Source organism: Eublepharis macularius, chromosome 12 (assembly GCF_028583425.1).
Source record: "Eublepharis macularius isolate TG4126 chromosome 12, MPM_Emac_v1.0, whole genome shotgun sequence".
Classification (NCBI taxonomy): domain Eukaryota; kingdom Metazoa; phylum Chordata; class Lepidosauria; order Squamata; family Eublepharidae; genus Eublepharis; species Eublepharis macularius.
In genome coordinates, this window is record NC_072801.1 from 348078 (window position 1) to 370616 (window position 22539).

General features: G+C 48.1%; 1 protein-coding gene across 3 annotated transcripts in view; it reads right to left on the reverse strand.

Moving 5' to 3' along the window:
- The window catches only part of PDPK1 (3-phosphoinositide dependent protein kinase 1), a 37980-nt gene extending 17249 nt beyond the window's left edge, over positions 1 to 20731 (reverse strand). Inside the window, exons 1-9 of one of the 3 annotated variants that reach the window (XM_054995583.1) lie at positions 19968 to 20418; positions 13809 to 13915; positions 10940 to 11194; positions 10136 to 10178; positions 9828 to 9965; positions 5884 to 6028; positions 4326 to 4423; positions 3739 to 3814; positions 2853 to 2921 (exon numbers count right to left, since the gene is read on the reverse strand). In XM_054995583.1, the coding sequence (XP_054851558.1) occupies positions 2853 to 2921; positions 3739 to 3814; positions 4326 to 4423; positions 5884 to 6028; positions 9828 to 9965; positions 10136 to 10178; positions 10940 to 11194; positions 13809 to 13811 (827 nt within the window). In that variant the 5' untranslated portion in view covers positions 13812 to 13915; positions 19968 to 20418. Of the gene's footprint in view, positions 1 to 2852; positions 2922 to 3738; positions 3815 to 4325; positions 4424 to 5883; positions 6029 to 9827; positions 9966 to 10135; positions 10179 to 10939; positions 11195 to 13808; positions 13916 to 19967; positions 20419 to 20580 lie in introns of those variants that run through there. The other 2 variants (XM_054995581.1, XM_054995582.1) reach the window with 2 other exon arrangements.
- Between the last annotated feature and the right edge of the window lie 1808 nt (positions 20732 to 22539).

Here is a 22539-nt window from a genome sequence, read left to right on the forward strand (position 1 = left end):
AATTGTATGTTCAGGTGGATGTTGTTGAGATGATTCAAAAACCCCATCAATTCTTCCTCCCCATGGCTCCAAATGATAAATGTATCATCCACAAACCGGAACCATACACTAGGTTTGTGGGGTGCTGATTCTAGAGCTGTTTTTTCAAAATGTTCCATGTAGAAGTTTGCTATAACTGGGCTGAGAGGGCTCCCCGTGGCCACCCCATCTATCTGTTCATAGAATTTGTTATCCCATTGGAAGTAACTGGTTGTCAAACAATGATGGAATAAGGCTGTTACATCCTCTGGGAAAATCTGATTAATAAGTGCAATAGTGTCTTTTACTGGAACCTTGGTAAACAGGGATACAACATCAAAACTGACAAGTATGTCTTGTGGATTGAGTTTCAGAGAACTGATTTTGTTGATGAAATCTGCTGAATCTTTGATGTAAGACGAGTTTTTCCCGATGTGGTGCTACACCTCTGAAGATGCCAGCCACAGCTGCTGGCGAAACGTCAGGAACTACAATGCCAAGACCACGGCAATACAGCCCGGAAAACCCACAACAACCATCATTCATTTATAATTCCGATTTTTTTTAATCTAAATACATTTATCTTAATATTTTCCCAAATAACACTATAGATTAAAATTAACAATTTAACCTTTCACTTATTTCCTTCTACAGTTATATGTAGATTTGCTTAGTATCAATTTGCATAGTTAACTTTCCATTACATTTCCCAATTTTTCCATTTGTCTTAATTTGCTTATTTCTTCATTTAGCTCACGAAATTTCATTTGCATCATACATCCCAATTCTACAAATAGACAAACAAACAATAAAAAAACCTATTAATAATTTTGCCTTAATTCCTTCTACCGTTTTATATATACATTTATTTAATATCAATTACCTAGTTAACTATACATTACATTTCCCTTATTCACTTTAACCTAATTTACTAATTCTTCAATTGACTTTTAACCTTAAAAACCCCATACATCCCACTTCTAAGAAATGAAAAATAAACTCTTCAGACTTTAAACTGTGGCCTTAGTCTTTTAAGTAACTCCCACTTGTAACTTGATTCTTGTATTCGTATTGCTTTTCTCGGCTTTCTTCTTCACTTGAATTCTTCTATCACTTGGTAGCTTCTTCCACTTGAAGTAACTGGGGATGACTCTCTCTTTCATGCTTGTTGTTAATCCTTGCACTTGATTCTTTAGAAATGCTGATACATCTTCATTCAGATCTTCTTGCAAGTACTGCTCCGTTTCTCCTCGCCCCTCTCGTTTTTGTTGTTTACATCCTGCTGTTTTGTAATCAATTTCTGCCGCCTGCTCATCTCCTTGAGTTGTCTGCCTAGTTGCTTGCTCTTCATCTTTCAATTCCACAACTGTTTTAAATATATCCTTAGTGCTTTCATTCATTTCCCGAATAAGTTGTATCAACGCTTTATGTCCCTCTGCAACTTTTTCTCCCAACGATTTTATAGCTGATCGCATAGCAGCCTGCCGTTTCTTCTTCACTCTCTTCAAATTTACACTAGATTTCTCCCCGCCCCCGACATCTTCTTTATCTTTTGCTTTAAATATTCGTATTATTTTAATCTCACCAGATATCGGGCGGAGAGTCTCTATGGCAACTTTAAGGTAGTTCAAAGTGATGAATATCCCCTTCCTCTTGCCTTCTCGCTGCTATATCTTGCGTTGCTTCTTCGGGGACTTCTTTGCTGCTTTGCTTCCTTCTTCCTGTTTTCCAAATCAAGCCTCTCTAGGCAGTTCCGCTCGATGTTCTTCTTGCTCTGTTCTCTCGCGATGTTTACTCAGCCGTTCCTCCACCTCCTCCCCTTTTCTCACAGCCAGCTCTCTCTCTCCAAACCACAAGTATGCATAAACAAAAGTTATTTTCTCTTCTTTTACGCTTTATAATCTTTCAAATTTCAAATCTTCCTTCAAGATGTCTTGCTCCTGTCTTATTTTATCATCTCAGTCCACAACTTTCCTTTTTAGTAAAGATCTTCCTTCTCTTTTTAAATCCGAAAGCCAAATAAAATTCTTTTACCTCGATTTGTTCCGTTTGGGTCTTTTGTGCTGCCTCATTCGTTACCCATTAGCCAAATCTGGTTCTGAAGCTTGGGTCCTGGCGGGCTTATGCCGAACAACGACTCAAAGAGTGCTGCAGAGATGTTAGCTCGTCCTTCTTCGAGAGTACCTCAAAGCGGTGTGGGGGATCCATCGTCCTGGACCCTCCCTCCCCGCTGAGATCTCGCTCTCTCTGGAACTTGTAGCATTCTGGCTCCTCTCCTGCCTGGAGAGAAGTGGCAGCCGGTGATCTGAGCACCTGGCCTGCCCAAAACAGTCACTCTTGACGGTCCAGCTCCCTGGACCGCTTCAGCCCTCCATTAGCCAAACCGGAAGTCTCTCTGTGCTACTGCAATCTAAAAGTTCGTGAGAATGTAATTATATTGTTAAAATCTGCACCTGCCTCTCTGCAGGCTGGAACCATTGCACAAGATAGCATGAGTGTGAAAAGCACGCTACTCACCCTGGACCTTTGAAATTAATGGAGGCTGGGCCTTTATATCAATCTGTCTTTGGAATTCCTTTTCCACGCAGTTTATAATTAAATGAAATGGTTAGGGGGTTTGTCAGGTTGTACACTGTGCAGTTACAAACCCTGCATCGTTTCCTTCAGAAAGATTTGTCTCGTTCTTGACAGCAGGTAAAAACTGCTCCCTTGACAGTATCGAGGATTGTACAAAGTCAGTCTACACATACTTAGAGCTTGAATATTATCCAAATCCTGGAATTTTAAAAACAACTGCAAAACTAAAGAAATGATATGCAGTCTAAATCTCTTACCCAGCTCGGAATGGCGGAAGCCCAGCAACAAGCTGATATATGATGCAGCCCAGAGCCCACAGGTCAGAACTTCATCCAGACGTGAAGGGAAAGGGAGAGAGAAACACACAACACAATCAACACTGTGCAGACGTGCCTTCCTAGCAGCTGCTGACTTCAGTTGCTGCTAGTTACAAAGGCCTAAAGTGGAACTTATTCCATTGACGGAGACCAAGGGAAAGGAAACTTCCAGACATGCTGTGGCCACCTGTGGTTCCAGTTTAAGAAAGCCTAAGCCAGATCCAACTCTGTCCCAACGTGCCATGCTTCCAGACAGAGGAGGCAGCACGAGACAACCTCAGCAACACTACACTCACGTTGAAGAGACCGAACAGCATTTCAAGGGTTTTTCAGAGAATGAGCTGCATGGTGTTGCATTTGACAACACCAGTCTCAAGAAACTTTCAATTAGCATAACTGTTTGGCTTAATATCTAATATCTGGTCAGCAACAGAAGAAATACCAAGGTTTATATTATATCCTAAAGCCTGGAACACCTTGCATTTTGCTGGTATGTTCTACTTGTTATTGTTTGGATTTTAATCCCTTTAGTCATACAAAGCGAATGAAAAAGGTTATAGAAGACACAGTTTTCATTTGAAGGACTAACAGTGAAATCCTAAGCAGAGTTACTCCAGTCTAAACCCAATGAAATCAATGGGCTTAGATTGAAGTAACTCTACTTGGGATTTCACTGTAAGGCTGGTGAAAACATTTCAGCGTTAGCACTGAAAAGATCTTCACAGCACGAGGCACTCCACTGTGGAAACAGCCGGCACCCGTTTGCTGAGCACATCTTACTCCCCTCCATTTCACACAAGCCGCCAGACTCACACCGGCTGCTCACCTCCTGCAGGCTGACTTTTCTGTCAACAGCTCCGGAGACACGTATTGTGCTGTCCCAACAAAGGAATTTGCCCGTGCTGAAAGGAGAAGTCAAAAATTGAGCCACTGGACTTCCAGTTGGTTCGCTGAAATATTTTAAGACCCTACTGAAGACTGGCATGGTTGCCTGCAAACACTACATGCATTTAATCACGCTCTTCCGTTTTGTAAGAAGACAGCTGTTTTAACTCACTGATGCTTATCAACAGAGAATATTCTACACGCAAGCACAACTACCCCCCCACCCCCCACCCCAAAAACAGGTCTAATACAATCTCCCCTTCTCTATGCCCACCAATGGCTCCAGTGGATTCAAGAGCCATTTTAGGAAGTCCTATAGCTTGGATGGATGTCTGGCTGTCCAAGCTACTGGGCTTCATTTTACATTGACCAAACTAGTTTTAATTTTCCACTGAGAAGATTTAGAAGTCAACATAAATCTTACTGTCATTAACTGATACTTTAAGCTGATTACTACAACTTGAAGATACACACGTCCACAAACATGCATTACACATTTGCAGGAGAATACCTGAAGAGTGGATGTACCTTGTTTACTATCTGCAGATAATACTTTTGCTGTCCCAAAGTCTGTAATCTGAATGTGCATATCTCCATTTAGCAAGATGTTCTCTGGCTTTAGGTCCCTGTAAAATGCAAAGTGGATTTAAACCAGGCCTGCAGCATATAAAGCCACTTGTGGCTCTTTCTCTAGCTGTCCCTCTGATATTCCCCATGTCCCTTGTTTCACCGTTTTGCAAGAACATCTCAGGTCCCTGACATAACTCTGGCAGTAGCCCCTGGGGTAATTCAAGAAGCCCAGGCATGGTGGGAGGAGCCCATATTTTAGTCCTGCCTCATACCAGAACTTCCCATGAAGGGATGTGATGGGGCTCCTCCCACCAGGTCCAGGGCTTCTTGCCCTGGTCACATGGGAGTGATCTGTCACAGCAGTGTCCATCACCAAACAAAATATAAGGAGGGGCCTCAACACCAATCCAAGATCCTTCAAAGGATGGACTGAGTATGGCAGAATGCTTCTGCATTTTGCTCCTCCTCTCCTTGGATTCCAAGGGAGCTGACAAGTTAGTCCCAGTTTTTCTACTCAGCCTCACTGAATTGTCTACCTGCATCAGATTCACTGTGTGTAGATAAAACAGAAGCAGGGAAAGCAAAGCATGCTCCCCAGAGCTATTTGGAAGAATGGCAGGACAAAAACTGTAACTAGATGGATTGCCAGATGGAACTGCTGCATCAGAAAAAACCTGATCTGCTGCTTCTGTTGAACAAAGCAAGGAGGAAAGGGGGAACTAGCTAAGGAAAAGATTCCTGAAAGAAGAAAGTAGGTGAAGATAGGAGGCAAGAACAAGGTTACAGGGAGATGAGAGAGCACAGAGAAGAAAGGCAGGCAGACTACATGGTATAGAGCACAAAGGAGGCAGAATTCACAGAAACAGCAATTCACAGAAGACACATTATCGAAGGTAGTAAAAAGTGTAGCCAAACACTTTTCTGCAGTGAAACAGTAGCACAAACTTCTTGCAGTGCTGCAAACATGGCTCACAGAGTACCACAGGCTCTGCATTGCAGGTGACTCTTAGTTCAACACAGAGTACAATAAGTCTATGCACTACAAAGAAGAGAAAAGGCAGAAACAGAAATGAGCTCCAAGGAGACCTTCTGCTTTCTTAGTCAACATTCCCCAACCACCAAGCCGGGGGTGGGGGGTGGGGGGTGGGTTGGCTTGGAGTAGTCATGAAAATTGAACTGAAACAGTGCAGGACTTCATGAAGAATACTGCTTCTGAGGGGGACAATTAGTGTCTTCAAAAGCACTCCAATTTCATTAGTTAGTTGTAGATTTTCCAGGCTGTATGGCCGTGGTCTTGGCATTGTAGTTCCTGACATTTCGCCAGCAGCTGTGACTGGTGTCACACCGAAATACGGAGACCTCTCAGTGTCAATGTCAATTCAATTGACATTGAACTCCAATTTCAGTTTCCATGAAATTGTGAGCCACCTGAAGGACCACCAGAACTGGAGCGCAGTATATGGCAATAATACCAATATGCACCAGAAATGACAGTAATTCCAATTCATTACTATACCTGTGAATTATTCCCTTCCCATGCAAATACTCTAATGCAGACACAATCTCAGCAGTGTAAAACCTGGTGCAGGTCTCGTCAAATGAGCCAATCTTACGAATATATTTTAAGAGCTCTCCATTTTTGGCATAGCTAAGGCCAAAGTCTGAAACCAGTGTTAAGGACTCTTAGCAAATCTGCAGATTCCCAACCAATGAAAACAGATGGGCTTTCTGTTCGTAAAGTCATGCGGCAGACAGCACATGACCACAGTCTAAGCCGAAAACTCTAAATCCTTTGCTATATGCAGAGTTCATAAGACAACACCAGAAGCATTTTGCACCCTGTACTTCAAATCAAGAATGCCAGCTGCTACTCAAAGAGCAACTACAAAAACATCTCTGAGAGAGGCACATCTAAGAATATGGTCATTTCTAGAGGTGGGCACGGACAGGGAAAACCCCACGGACCGCTGGCCCATGGTCTGTCGATTTTCACAGACCACGAACTTTTCACAGACCAGCCCCATTCACAGACCAGTTTGTTGGTCCGTCACTTCCGGCAGCCCTGGCTCCACCCCCTTCACACCCAGAGAGCCCAAACTCACAGAGAATCTTCAGCAGCCTCTCCTCCAGCCACCCTCCAAGTTTGGTCAAGATTGCATTTCAGACATCCAAGTTACAGACCCCCAAAGTGGCCACCCCCAGGAAACTTCCAGTAGATACTAGAGTTGCAAATGCCAATTGACTTGCATTGACTAGCAGCACCCAAAAGTTGCAATGAGGCAAAATCAAACAGAAAAGGGGGGTGGAGAAGAGCCCCCTCACCCACTACACAGGCACCTTCCCAGCTGTTGCCTAGGGAATTAATTCTTGCTCCTTGCTTGCATAAAGAAGAATGGGAGTTCTCTGGTTGGCAGGCAGAACGGCCTATCAAGGTTTTGAGGGCCAAGATTGGCTGCAGAGCGTTTACCCCTCCGTTTATTTATTTATTTAATTTTATTTTTAGCCTGCCCTCCCCGCAAGCAGGCTCAGGGCGAGGTACAACACTGATTAAAATACAACTTAAAATCAATCATAAAAACAGCAACAGATAAAATACTGGACCCCTTTCAGGGCAACCAGCATGAGTGGACTCTCCATACCCCTTGTCTCCGTCCCATACCACTGTCTCCGTCCCATGATCCAAATGGAACCCGGACGGGAGGTTCGATACCGGGTGGTAACTGGACAGGTCAGTGGGGTCCAAAGATGTTTTTTTCAAAAGAGGCCTCACTACGGCTTCCTTTAGTGTCACAGGAAAAACCCCGGAGCTCAATGATGTATTAATAATGACCTCCATTTGGGCCCCCAACCCATCTCACTGGCTTTCACCAGCCACAACGGGCAGGGGTCCAGGAAGCATGTAGTGGGCCTCACAAGCCAAAGGATCCTGTCCACCTCCTCCCGGGAGACCAGGCTGAAGTGATCCAAAAATGGGCCAGAAGACAGCCAAGGGGCCTCCAGTTCCCTTACTGTATCAATCGTGGCCGGCAGATCAGAATGGAGGGACGAGATTTTATCTGCAAAAAAGCTCCCAAAAGCCTCACAGCTAATAGCCGAATTTCCAATTTGACGGTCTCCCTGCGATAGGGAAACCAAGGACCGAACTACCTGGAACAATTTTGCCAAGTGTGAGCTTGCAGACGCCATGGAGGCGGCAAAGTATTCCTTCTCTGTCGCCTTCACAGCCACCTCATAGGTTTTCATAAACGCTCTATAAGATGTTCTCGCCTCTCCGCCCTGATTCTGCTGCCACACTCGCTCTCGCCGTCTCAGTTCCCGCTTCATCAGACGTAGCTCCTCCGTGTACCGTGGAACCAGTCTGACGTGGAGACGGAGAGGGCGACGGGGAGCGAGTTCATCGATGGCTTTCGAGAGACGATCATGCCAGTCCCCCACCAGCTCATCCAACGAACCCCGCCAGGGGGCATTGGATCCCGCAGAGCGTTCTGGAAACCAATTGGATCCATAAGTCTCCGCGGGCGAGCATAAATCTGCTCACCACCCATGCAGGAGGGGGCCAGCACACCCAGACGAGCACGCAGGACATGGTGGTCCAACCATGGCACCGCTTTAATAGCATTCTAATAATAGAATCCCTGCTCCAAAGATCAAATCCAGCGTGTGGCCCGCTTGATGCGTAGGAGCTGAAACAAACTGGGAGAGTCCCAGAGCTGCCATGGAAGACACCAAGTCCAAAGCCTGAGAAGAGGCGGCATCATCAACATGGACACTGAAATCACCCAGGACCAACAGTCAAGGATGATCCAACGCCCACCCCGACACTGCCTCTAAAAAGCTCGACAGGGTAGCTACTGGTGCGCTAGGTGGTCGGTACACCAAGTAGATAGCCAGACTCTCATCAGCATCCCACATGAGGCAAACACAATCAAAACTGGGGATCTTTGGAGCAGGAAGAGTCTTGAAGGAGAAAGACTCTCGAATGAGTACAGCCACATCAACCCCCACGCCCGACCACCCATCCGGGACTGATGAAGGACCGAGAACCCTGGGGGGGGGGCGGGGAGCCAGCTCTTTCAAGGCGACCATCTCGCCCTCCCTCACCCAGGTGTCAGTCACGCACACCAGGTCCACTCCTTCCGCTGCAATGAAATCTTGCAATGTTTTGGTCTTATTATTAATGGTGTGATCCTTATGATCCTTGGAGCTTTTCGCGCTCCGCTAGTATGAGCCGGGCCACTTCTTCTGGACCCTTTCAGCTCACCGATACAGTCGTCTTCTGACGTTATATGCTGACTGCACTGCCGAACTCCTGACCCCAAGCGATCCGCTGGCCTCAGCCTCCCGTGCTTAGACTGGGATTACAGGCGCGCGCCACCACGCCCAGCTTTTTTAGAGACCGTGTCCCACTGGGTGTGGTGGCACGCGCCTGTAATCCCTTATTATTAATGGACCTGGCATTGCACAACATCAGTGCCGGAGGGAGGCTACACCTCCTAGCCCCGCTACCAGCATGCCTTGGGATGGGATGCAAGTTGGAAGGGAACCAAGCCCTACCATGTCTCAGCGACCTTCTTTTCCAACACCGCATCCCACCGCCATACCTCCCTCGACCCCAGGGAGCTGGGATCCACAGCCCCACCCCGGTCTCCTCTCTCATATTCACCACCCTCAGCAAATCCCACCTTACAATTCAACATACAACAATAGCAGTACAACATCATTGCCCAGCACCCTCCCTGGTCAGCAGAGAGCAGGCAGCTTCAGCAGCAGCCCCCGGCAGCAGCTCCTTTGAGGCCAGAGCACTCAGGGAGCAGGACTGAGCAGGTGGAAAAGCTCAGCCCTTGATGGGATAGCCTCCCTGGTCAGCAGAGAGCAGGCAGCTTCAGCAGCAGCAGTCCCCGGCAGCAGCTCCTTTACGGCTAGAGCACTCAGGGGGCGGGGCTGAGCAGATGGAGAAACTCAGCCCTTGATGGGATAGCCTCCTTGATGGGATAGCCTCCCTGGTCAGTAGAGAACAGGCAGCTTCCCTGTTGCAGAATGGGAGCACTCTGCTTGGCAGACAGAGCTGCCTATCAAGGTTTTGAGGGCTAAGATTGGCTGCAGAACATCCAACTCTCCATTGCCTAGGGAATTCATTCTTGGTCATTGCTCCTGCTCGGCAGGCAGAGCTGCCTATCAAGTTTTTAAAAGCTGCAAAAGATCTGCTGACATCCCCTCCATTACATAGGGAATTGATAGATTGGCACCAGGATGTCTGGACTCACGGACCAGCCCAAACAGACTAAAATTTGTGAAAAAGGTGAGTCCCACGAACTGCATGTTCACAAACCACAAACCAGGCCAGACCATGCAAAATTTTGATCCATTTTCCAGACCAAGCCCACCTCTTGTCATTTCTTATTCCAGAAAATATTACAAATATAAAACTGTTTCATTCAAGCAGCTTAATCCAAAGGATACAGAGCTTCTCATCATCCTGAAACGTGAAATAGAGTTTGACAAAGAAAGGGTGATCCAGGCGTGACATGACATCTCTCTCTCTGGTCACATAGGGCACCTTGTTCTCTTTTATGATATGACGCTTCTCCAGAATTTTAACTGGTAAAAAGACAAACAAGTTATAGTTCACTATGGACAAAACTCCTGAGCCAATCTGTGAGAGGTCATAGGCACGCAGCAACACTTGATTACTAGGTCCTTCCCTAAGTCTCACCATTAGGAGCAATCCATATCAACACCCACCCCAAAAGGAAGAAAGTGTTACTCACTGGCATATTCTCTGGATGTGGCCAATTCTCTGGCCAAGACGACCTGTTTAAGGGGGAAAAAAATCATTAAATACAGAGCACAGGCCAGCCACCAAGATGCAAGAAGTGTCTGTTTGAGCTCAGAATGTAAACACCCTCTGGAGCTTCAGCCCCTATGACTAGCACACGCTTGGCACAAGCGGATCAGCAGGCAGGTGAGAAAACAGAGGCAGCACCGGAGTGACCTCGAAAACACACGAGGAAGGAGGAGAGCACACAAAAAACCTTCCAGCTATGACAGGTACAGAACACTTAAGAGATTGCAATGTCAGTCTTGGGAAGAGACGGTAACCTGCTACTCTCACTGTATTGGCTTCTTCATCCCTGGCAGGCAGGCAGGCAGGCAGGCAAGGAGGCCAGACAGCCCATCTTACATATATACAAGACTTTTAACATTTACACGGTGCAGGGCACATGAGGAAGGAGCAGAAAGGAATCCAAAAACATGTCTGCTCCTTTGGCAAGTGCATAGAGAGGAAAGGGGCAGCTATGGAAAAACACACCACCATTTAGGGTTGTAGATGCCCAGGGAATGCTCCAAGTCATTCAGAGAAAGCACACTTTGTGCAGCACTGGCCTTCCACAGGGAGCTACGCAGACCCCCCTTTAGAAGGCAACAACAGCAAACCCCCAGGCTGGTGTGCTACATGCTTTCTTTAAAGCATCCTGAAGGAGGGGGGGGGGGGTAGGGTTATTACCAACACTGGCAAGACGGCTGGTGTGCACCACCCTCAGCATCAGATACCTGCTGCCGTTGATACCCACCGTCGAGAAAGATCCTTCTCCCAGAATCTTCCCAAACTTGAAGTCCTCTGGACGTTTCTTTCGTGGCTGTACAGGCTGCTGTAAAGACTTTGCAGTGGCCCTTGACTCAGCTGCGGTACTCTCCATGTTCGGCCCCTGTCTGCGGCCACAGGTGGCAGCAACAGGTGGAGAGCTGGAATCTGCCTGGTTCCTCACCATTGATGGGGATGAGCAGGAACACAAAACCACACTGGGCTGGATGGGAACAGCATCGTACTGCAGGGAGGAAGAGAGGGCTAAGCTGTCAGTCTCCCAGCCTACTTGTGGGAATAAAGAGGGCAAATCTCAGAATACTGACCCCCCACCCACCCACCCACAGAAAGAAGCCTCTAAGCAAGCCCCTGGCTTCCATTTTCAGCTGTACAGAATGGCTAGTTCTGTTACGGCCCTCAAGGACCGGTCGGGGCACTCGCTCAGCAGGTCTAGTGCACCGGTCCCACCAATCCTGTAGGGCGTCAAACAAGCACAGAAGGTGAGTCAGTAATGGACATTCTGTGCATGACCTTCCAAAAAGCTCGTGCAGAGTTCCTGGCCAAACTGCAATCAAGGGATGAGACGACAGACCCTGTTATACATCAGAGCGCAGGAGCAAATGGTCTATTTTTACAGTGAAAAGAAGCAAGCAGGGAAGCCTCCTCAGGATGTAGGTTGGCAGAGGACCCCAACTAGTCAGGACGGTGAAAAGTCCCAAGAGGATCAGTACAAACCGGGTTAGTCGGCAACAACACGGCAAATGAGGTTTACTGTAAGCAGGTGTCAAGCACTGAACATGGCAGCAAGCCAACCTTGGGAAGTCTTGTGTCAACTTGGCAAGATGTGGATCAGAGGGAACTGAAAGGTACAACCATCCTAGGACAGTACTTGCAGGTGGCTCTACTCTTCCTAGGGTAGAGACAGAGAGCCTGCCCATCTTTCTAAGGCCACTCTCTCTGGGCAAGACAGTGGTAGGTCAAGGATTCACCTTGGCCTGCAACCAACACAACCCTCTTCTTATGCAGAATGAAAAGCCTCTCCTTGGTAGCTAGCAGTGAAGGGAAGGGAGGGGAGTTCTCCAGAACGGATGTCAAGTGGTAGCCCTAAGCTTGAACAACTACAGGCCATGTAGTGTGGGCGAAGCCGGCTGCTGTTGCAACTAAATCTGCACTTTTTACTATTCCACATTTGCATGGTGCAGAGCGTGTGCCCAGTGCTGCATACAGCCCGGTGGCAACATCTACGTGCCCAGAATGCATGGCTGAACTTGGATTCTGCAAAGATTCTCATCAAATAGTTGGCCATGTAAAATTCAAGAAAAATAACAATGTTAACATGTTGTAGGAAGCAAAGAAAGAAGTCTTGTGTATGGCAGAAGTCTTCACAGACTTGAGTCCAATTTGGATAAATGAAGTGGGACCTCAGTCACTGTACAACCCACCACCCACCCACCAGCACAGAAAAATCAGCAGAGTCAAAGGTGATTAAAAAAAAGATTTGTGATGTTTCTACAAAACTAAACTCTGCTCATCTTTGTACAAGATGTGCAATGATCATTCATACCAGCAGCAATGAGTGAGGGCAGACATTCATCTGACACGCGCTAAGCTAACTTAACAACATTAATGCAACTGTTCTTATTGAGTCCTCTTAAGATAAACTTAACCAGGCACTAATTGAGCAATTTCATGCTGTAGTCTCCTGAACAGCAACTTCCAGGTCACCAATAAAGTATCCCAGTCTATCAAAATTTCTGAATGGCATTGCCTTCTGTATGTCAAACGTACATCCACCCATAGAGATCAACCTGCTTGTTCTACTGGGGACAAAAGACAACGGCATATGGCACCATGACACTAGAGGATGAACTGGTGAAGGAGACCCTGACGCAGGACCAAGGTCATCAGGCCCTGGAGACAGGATTTGGCACCTGGTGCCTGGGCAAGTTCTCTGTGAGGCAGCCCAGAGTACTGCAGAGGGTTAGCTTATAAGAACCCACCATCCAAGGCCCATGGAAGAGGCATTACTGCCCAGAAGCGACTGTGCAGCTCAGTAAATTGAGGCGTGCCTGACAAGAGGTGATCTTCGACTATTTTCTTGAGTGTGTGAGTGGGGGGGGGGGATGCTCGTAGTGCAAGTCCTAGCTACCAGCCCAGCTGTCTCAATTCTTCACTTAATTGGAGGAGCATTCTAGTCCTAAGAGAGTTTTCAGTGTGTCCCTGTCCAAGAAACTGGGACAAATACATTTGCATCGTAGTGCTGGGTTATCAACAATAAATTGTGCAGTGCGTTCTGGAGTGATTGCTGGAAGTGTGTACATATGTGGAGATGTCAATGGGCTTCTAGTACGAGGCAGTGCTTAGATGTCTATCGCCTAGCTGTACCGTGGCCCTGCTGTATAGACTGGAGAGTCCAGATTGAAAACTAGGGTCAAGTTGATATCAGGATGGAAGCTGTTGCCATCCAGGTGGAACCTCTTAAGGGCTTTCTTCCCATGAAACCAGACAAGACAGATGTAATTGCCAGCAGAGGATCAACATTTGGGAACAAGAGTTGAGGGAACACTACGCTACGTCAGCCATGATTATGCTGGCATGTTTCGGAACCAGACACCTACCCACTGCAGAAAAACTGAGCGGTGACAGTGCTGGTGCCAAAAACTGTGGGGCATCTAGCTAGGGTTGCTAGTTTAGACATGTTGGGCAACGTTCACCCTTCCAGTTCCTGCCATTCTTCCTGATACACCCCCATTGATCTAACCTGCAAAATACGACAGTGGTGGTGGTGGTGAGGGAGTGTAGGCTCAGCCTCTGGTGTGCAATCCAATTAGCACCTATCAACAGACCCTGAGTCTCACCATTCTTGGTTATGATGGCAGGACTATTTTAGAGGTTCTGCGTGTGGCATGCTGTTCTGCGTGGCTTCTAAATGAGGACTTCAGCTTGGGCCTTGCAATGAAGCACTCTGCGTAAAAAAAAATAAAAAACCCATACCATATGGTGACCATCAAGAGGAGTCACGGACAACTCTTCTCTCTCTCCAGCACTCAGAAGATGGCGGCTGTCTGTCAGCACATTCTTCAGTGGTATGCTTTACTACTAGCCCACGAGTAGTAAAGAGTCCAGTAGCGCCTTTAAGACTAACCAACTTTATTGTAGCATAAGCTTTCGAGAACCACAGCTCTCTTCATCAGATGCATCAAGGTGCCCCTGGACTCTTTACTATTTTGCAACTACAGACTAACGTGGCTAACTCCTCTGGAAGTAGCCCGTGAGACTGCTGGAACCACCCTTGAACAGCAAGTGACTGAAATAAACTGTTTTATTTGCACAGATTTGGTGTGTTGAGCTTAATGCAGAGATGCCCAAGACTTCCCCTGGCATTCCATTTCCTTTTGCTCCCACTCACTGACTATCCCCCATTTGTCTATCCAGGACTTAAGGGAGAGAACAGGAAAGGGAACTGGGACACAGGAGCACTGAGTAAAAGTAGAGGCACTCTAAGAGCAACTGGTAACAGAAGACAGGAGGGGCAAACCTCTTTGGAAGAGGAGTCTGAGGAAAAGGCAGTCCAGGTAAACTCCTCAAACAATAGTCAGAGGAAAAATCTAACACGACTATTTTGTGCCTCAAAGGCAAGAGCAACATTCAGCTTCCTCCCAGTGTAACCCCAGACCTAATTTCTAGGTTAGGGCCATGTAGCTGGATCCTGCCTATATGGGACCCACCACTTTCTCCCCACCCCTGGGTCAGTCCCAAAGCAATATACTTCCATAAACAGTCGAATGTGACAGCTCCAATCCTGGCCAACAACAGCTTTCCGTCTCCTGCTCTATAGTCAACCTTGCTTACGCTGCCTGGAACAATGCATGACTGGGCTAGCGTACATCGAGTATTTTGTCATAAAAGGATTTTGAAATGTGCAGCAGGGCTTCAAAACAGAGAGAACAACTTTGCAGGACGCTTCAGAGCTCCATGCCACCATTTCAGAGACTTACCTGAAACAAGAGCAAAAGGAAACGGTCTCAGGGGAGGTCTGTGCAAGTCCATGAACAGAAACATGGATTTGAGGCCACCTTGGCTACCTTGTTTGCTTTTGGAATCCTCCTCTTCTCTCAGTAAGCTCAGAACTGTATTTTAGCCTCATAATGCACACAAAAAAGGCCACAATGAGAAATACAAGCTTGCCCTTGGAGGTCCATAGCTGAGCAGAGATGTGAACCCAGGTTTCTTAGACCCAAGCCCCACACTGCCTCTTGTCAGATGGCACTTGCAAAATGGGAAAGGATCACGACCTGCAACAGGCCCGGTGTGAGGAAAAGCAAATATGGACAAAACTTTTCCAGTGGACAAAATAAAGAGCATAATCTAAACATGTGGAGGCTGAGCTTGTTCTGTTACACTGGGCCCAAGACTTCTCATTTTACCTCAGCCCTGGGCATTCTAGGATAGAGAGTCAATCTTTCCAATTACATTCCTATAAAGGTTAGGGTAAGTATTAGAAATTCTTGACAATTTAAGAAAATCATTCTGACTCCAAACATTTCTTGAAACTCTAAGCACAAATGGACTTAGCCATTCAGAACTGCTTTGTATATATTTTCATTTACTCCTCAATTTAAAAACTTGCATCTCTAAAATGGATCTGGAGTCCAACGAACATGTTTTTGACTCCATCAAGTGGAGAAATCCGTGTAAGGAAGCCATCTGGTGTGTATCTGGAAGACCAGTATTTTGGCTAAGGAGCTCTCCTGCCAAATGGCCCCTTTTAGGTCCTGGTATTCACACCTATCCAAGGAAGACTCATGGGCAGTTCCAGGCATTTTACAGTAATGCATTCATGGCTACAGGGAGAAAAACATACTCAAGACTTTTCTTATTACGACATTCACAGAATTACAGAGTTGGAAGGGGCCATACAGACCATCTAGTCCAACCCCCTGCCCAATGCAGGATGAGCCTAAAGCATCCCTGACCAATATTCTTCCAGCCTCTTCTTGAAAACTGCCAGTGAAGGGGAGCTCACCACCTCCCTAGGCAGCTGATTCCACCTTTGAACTACTCTGACCGTGAAAAAGTTTTTCCTAATATCCAGCCGGTACCTTTCTGCATGTAATTTAAGCCCATTGCTTCGAGTCCTATCCTCTACTGCTAACTGGAACAGCTCCTTGCCCTCCTCCAAATGACAGCCTTTCAAATATTTAAAGAGAGCAATCATGTCCCCCCTCAATCTCTTCTCCAAACTAAACATTCCCAAGGCCCTCAGCCTTTCCTCGTAGGGCTCAGTCTCCAGACCCCTGATCATTCTCGTTGCTCTCTTTTGCACCTTCTCAATTTTGTCCACATCCTTTTTGAAGTGAGGCCTCCAGAACTGCACACAGTACTCCAGGTGTGGCCTGACCCCAAGAGAGGGACTATGACCTCCTGCAATTTTGATGCAATGGCCCTTTTGATACAACCCAAGACAGAGTTTGTCTTTTTTGCCTCCGCATCACACTGACTGCTCATATTTAGTTTACAGTCCACTCTTACCCCAAGATCTCTTTCACATACACCACTCCCCAGAATTGTATCCCCCATCCTGTATTTGTGCTTCACATTTTTGTGGCCCAGATGTAATACTGTGCACTTATCTATGTTGAATTGCATCCTGTTCACAACCACCCACTTCTCCAGAGTATTCACGTCTTGTTGAATTTTAACTCTATCTTCTTGGGAGTTTGCCACTCCTCCCAATTTGGTATCATCAGCAAATTTAATGAGTAGCCCGTTTATCCCTTCATCCAGATCATTGACAAAAATACTGAAATGTACTGGGCCTAAAACCGAGCCCTGAGGCACCCCACTGGACACTTCCTTCCAATCTGATGACACGCCGTTAACCACCGCTCTTTGAGTGCAGTCCTCTATCCACCAAACTGTCCTATAGTCCTGTCCGCAGTCTTCCAGTTTACCCATTAGAATGTCATGGGGAGCCTTATCAAAAGCTTTACTGAAATCCAGGTAAATCATGTTGACGGAGTTCCCACAATTCAGTAAGCTCTTCACTCGATCAAAGAAGGAAACCAGGTTGGTCTGACAAGATCTGTTGGGGACAAAACCATGTTGACTTCCCCAGATCACTAAGCAGTCCTTCAGATGCTTACAGGTCGATCTTTTTAAAATCTGCTCTAATATCTTCCCAGCAATAGAAGTCAGACTGACCAGCCTGTAGTTCCAAACCATTAACAAAATATTTGAAATTCAACAAATAAGCAAGCAAGCATCTCAGTTTTAATAAGATTTTGCCTTCTAGATTTTAATAATAATAACAACATTTGATTTATATACCGCCCTTCAGGATGACTTAACACCCACTCAGAGAGGTTTACAAAGTATGTCATTATTATCCCCTCAACAAAACACCCTGTGAGGTGGTGGGGCTGAGAGAGCGCCTAGAAGCTGTGACTGACCCAAGGTCACCCAGCTGGCTTCAAGCGAAGGAGTGGGGAATCAAAACCGGCTCTCCAGATTAGAGTCCTGCACTCTTAACCACTACACCAAACTAGCTCTTTTCAGTTCAACGCTGTTAGTATTGTTCAGTAATCTACAAAGGAAATCAATCCCACAAGCAGATTTGCTTTGGGTCACTTCTATTCTACCAATTCTCTTTTTTTTAAAAAAAAATTTTATATACCTCACCTTCTGCCAGGCATCCCAGGACCAAGGAGGGAACAGCGTACACATCCTCTAGTCCCACATGGCGTGTAATCACTTACAAAGTCAAAGCAAATTAAAAATTCCTATGATAAGCCTGCAACTGTTTCTGCCTGTGGCCTCTGACTGGCTTATCAGGGAGCTCCTTCAGGCTTTCTTCTCTCATGCAGCTGTTGCTCTTGCACAGGTCCAACTAACTGCCCTCCACACTGCCTTTCCGGGGTGCACAGGTGGCGGACAGGGGAAGAGGTGGGTAGGAGAAACCCATTTCCTCTAGCACCTCTACAGAATCTAAGCAAATGTAATCTCACAGTAATCAAAGTTTAGATAATTGTATTGTTAACATCTATTGGTGTTTTAGTAGTGTTGTAATTTAATAGGGCTATTTGCAATTGATATTGCCATGTTTTTATATTTATCTGTACCTGAATTGAAATGTCCTCTCAGCCATGAAACGTCACAGTTTGGTGTAGTGGTTAAGAGTGCAGGACTCTAATCTGGAGAGCCAGGTTTGATTCCCCACTCCTCCACTTGAAGCCAGCTGGGTGACCTTGGCTCAGTCACAGCGTCTAGGAGCTCTCTCAGCCCCACCCACCTCACAGGGTGTTTTGTTGAGGGGATAATAATGACATACTTTGTAAACTGCTGTGAGTGGGTGTTAAGTCATCCTGAAGGGCGGTATATAAATCGAATGTTATTATTATTACAGAGTGACCATAAGACAGCCACTTCCTCAGACACTCTCTCAGCTTAACCTACCTCACAGGGTTACTGTGAGGGTACAATGAAGGAGGGGAGAACTATATCCTGAGATCCCTGGAGAAAGTTTGGGAGAGAGAGTGACAGATTCCCCCAAAGTCTACCTCAAATGACAACAGTGTGCATTTACAATATTCATGCTCTCCAGAACACCACCAGCAGCACCCAAAGGACAGTCCAGAAATCAATAAGTTAACCATCTATTTCTGCATCAATTATTTCATGCATCTTATTTCTGTTAACTGCAACCCAAAATCATATGTCACTTTTATACCTGATTTGAGAGTACATCATTATTTTCATTAAGTAGTTTCAAGAAGTCGCCAAAGAAAAGGTTCAGTATGACACAGAATGAACTTTGGTGACAGCTGAATGCAAAACTAGGTGACTCAAGCTCCGGGCTCTGCAAAAACTAATGCTGGTGCGCGGTACATAGCTCAGCACCACATGCTCACTTCACAGCCTTAACCTCAGGAGGCAGCTCCTTAACAGCAGGCAGGGAGAAAACCTGTGGCTACTTCAGAGCCTGCACTAAAGGGGATGTTACACAGCAGGAGCATTGCAAAGAAGGCAGCAACTGAGAAATCACAGGAGGGGGAAGAAGGGCAGGAAAGCAAGGAAGAAAGAGGAGCCACTAAATAATCACTTCCGACTGGTGAGAGCCCAGGGCCTAGGTAGAAGCACCAACAGACTTTCAAGGCAGTCATAAGCACACCTATTCAGAAGCAGGTGACACTCAGTTCAACAGTACTTAAGTGTGCTTAGGATTACAGCCCTTGGCAGTTATGGGGTGGAGCAATACCCCAAAGACCTAGTATCAAGAAATACTAAATATTGACAGTGCGAATTAAGATGGATCTATGAGGGTAACAGAGAAGCCCCTCCTCCCCTTGGAATGGTAGCATGTAACACAGCATAAGCACACAAATGCACTACACAATGAAACACAAGTCTAGAGGCCCTGCTTCTTAGATCATCAGCAGCTCAGTGGTTGGCGAGATAGGACGGCCTTGTCAGGGGCAATACTCCAATTATGGAGTGCCCAGCCTGGCTCCTATACTTCTAGCACACAGAAATCAGATCCAGACTGCTATTTCAGAAAGCTTATAACATAGGCTAAAGCGTTTGGGGGTAACCCAGTAAAACTGTGCAGTCTGCATAATTTTCAGTTTAGAGGTAAATTAAGAAACCACAGAATGAAAAGGCCCCAAATATCTCACGCCCCTGGCTACAGCAGGCCTGCACATTTAACGCTAGTCCCGAAGAACTTTGACATTTTAAATGCTGACATCGGGATGTGGGAGAAAACAAGCGCGCGCGGAACGCAGGAGGCTCAGCTCCTGCGGGGCCGTCCCACCCGGCATCCTGCCTCTCAGTGGCCGGGCTTCAGCCAGACCGCGAACGGGGCCAAACTCCTTTTTGCTTCGAAGGGAAGCCAACCAGGCACCTTCTCCGCAGGCGAGACCCTCGAAAGCCACGGCTCTCCACAGCCCGAGACCCGGCGCGAGAGCCGCTCTCAGCCGAGCGGGCGAGGCACAAAGGGCCGCTTGTTTTCCTCTCACCCCCATCAGCGCGTTTGCCTCCTGCAGGCGGAAGCCTTCGCATCTCGCCCGGTCCAGACAACAGCAAAGGTCCCTCGGAAGCCAGAAAGGGGCGCTCGGGACTGAGAGGAGGGGCCGCCGGAGAAGAGGCCGGCTCCAAAGTCGCCGTCGGGCAGCCAAGGCCTCGCCCGCTGCTCACCAAACGGCGAACTGAAAAGGGCTCCGAAGCGCCTCTCCTCGGGGGGTCACCAGGCAAGGAAGGAGCCGGGAAGGCCTAAGAGCCAGCGAGCGCCGGCCCTGAAGCCAAGCGCGGCGCAAGCGCCTCGGGGGCCGGGCACGGCGGCCGGGCTCCACTGCGACGCCAGCTGCCAACACCGCGGGCGGCCTCGCCAAGCCCCAGCCGCTCCCTTGGCCCAGCCGCAGGCCGCGGAGGGGAAGGAGGCGGGCGCGCCGCCGCAGCGCCGCTCCCCACCCGGGCCGGCCGGCCGGCCGGCCCGCTCGCCCGCCGCCGCCGCCGCCTCAAGGACGGACGGACGGACGGAAGCTCCCCTCCCCGGAAGGAAGCGCCGCGGCCTACTCGCCGGCCACGGCGCTGCGCCCGGCCGCCCCGTCCGCGGCCGCTCGCCGAGCCTACCAGAGGGCTGCCGGTGCTGGCCATGGGCTCCGCCGGTGCCGCCGCCAGGGCCCGCTCCGGCCGGGCCGACTCGGCCGCCGCCGCCCAGCTGCCGCCCGGGAGCCCGACCCAACGGGGCGCCCGCGTCCTCCGCGAGTGACGTCAGCCACAACAACGCTCTCCTCCGCCCAGGGAGGCCGGACATCCGCCCGCCCCGCTTCGCCACTGGCGGGAGCAGGCCGCTCCGCCTCCTCGCTCGCCGCGCGGATTCTCGCGAGAGCAGGCTGCGCGTGCGCTCAGCGGGAGGCGGTATTGCGCCTGCGCCAGGAGGCGCCGCGCCCGCTCTCCTTCCCGAAACACCGCCTCCTTTTCGCGGGAGCGGAACTATAGACGCTGCCACGGCTAGAGCGGTTATTTTCTGTCTCTGAAGACGGGACTTCCTAGTAGCGCTTCAAGCCGGTCCTCCTTACCGCTGTGCCCAGCCCTGCAAGACTGGCTTCCCCTGCCGACAGTCCTTGCAGCGCAGGCCAAGGCTGCGCATGCTCTGTCTGCTGAGGGCGCTTCCTTCCCCCCGCCTGGCGGCTGCCCGTCTACCGGAGCCCGGAGCGCCTTCGCGCCGGACCTTCCACCTACCGCGAGAGGGTATATAAGCGTTCAAAATGCGCCCTAGAATTACTGAATAGGCTTTATCAAAAAGAGTCCAGTAGCACCTTTAAGACTAACCAATTTTATTATAGCATAAGCTTTCGAGAATCAAGTTCTCTTCGTCAGATGCCTGATCAAAACAGTCTCTGTATCATGCATCTGATGAAGAGAACTTGATTCTTGAAAGCTTATGCTATAATAAAATTGGTTAGTCTTAAAGGTGCTACTGGACTCTTTTTGATTTTGCTACTACAGACTAACACGGCTAACTCCTCTGGATCTATGAATAGGCTTTATGGTATCGTCTTTCTCCGACTGCAGCAAACTGTCGAAATGCAGGTTTTGGTGTAAAAATTGTGGATTTTTTTTAAAGTTCTAAGGCTCCTGCAGGAATACCTACAGAAAGTTTTGCAGCTTTCGGGAAGATAAGGGGGAGTGTCTTATTGTCTGCAGTGGCTGCTCCTGCCATGGCAAAGATGTGCCTGCTGGTAGGTACCACAGGCTGTGGACCTCTGCACCCATCAGCTGTTCTGGGCTGCAGGAGAGACTCAGCTGAGCCCCTGACTTGTGATTTCGGCATATCTGTGGGAAACATTCAGAGGGACAGATCTGAGCTTCAGATCAAATTAACAGAGATAACAATGGAAATGTGTAACTTCTGCAGCCACACAAGGGCGGAAATGATAGGCACAAGAAATACAGCTCTCACGAGTCTAGTCAAAACTGACCAAGGAAGCAAAGCTAGACGGGGCTCCTTGCCCTTTTCTCCTTCTCCACTGACCTTCAGAAGGGCAGTGGCACAGCAAGAGGGGAAGCCTCCCCCCATGTTTGTAGATGGCCAGCATGACCCTGTGCTGTCTGTGCAGATGCTGATCTACTGATCACACTCCTGTCACAGCGACTTTGCAGATTTTGCAAATATGCAGCAGCAGCAGCAACCTGTCACCGCAGGTAAGGCAGCTGTGCTGGAGATATAGGCAGCCCTGTTTCTCTCTCGATCTTACAACAGGCCACCCTCATGCTAGAAGCAGCTGGTGACCCTGGTTCTAAGTGGCAAGCGGGATGTGCTTTCGGTCTCTGCACAGCCTGGGTTGATGGTGATGGTGGAATCTCCCACCCAAGGAAAGCTCATGTCCCTTTCTGATGCAAGATAATATTAAGTGCTCCCCAATTCCCTGATAACATGGAGAAATCCAGGGACGATCACTCTGTCACTGACTCAAATGGCAACAAAACTGGAGGTCCCCCCCCGCCCCACCTCCCACTCCAAACGTGAGGGAGAATTTCCCATCCCTCAAGAAGCATTAATGGTCAGCACAACAGGTTTGAATCTGC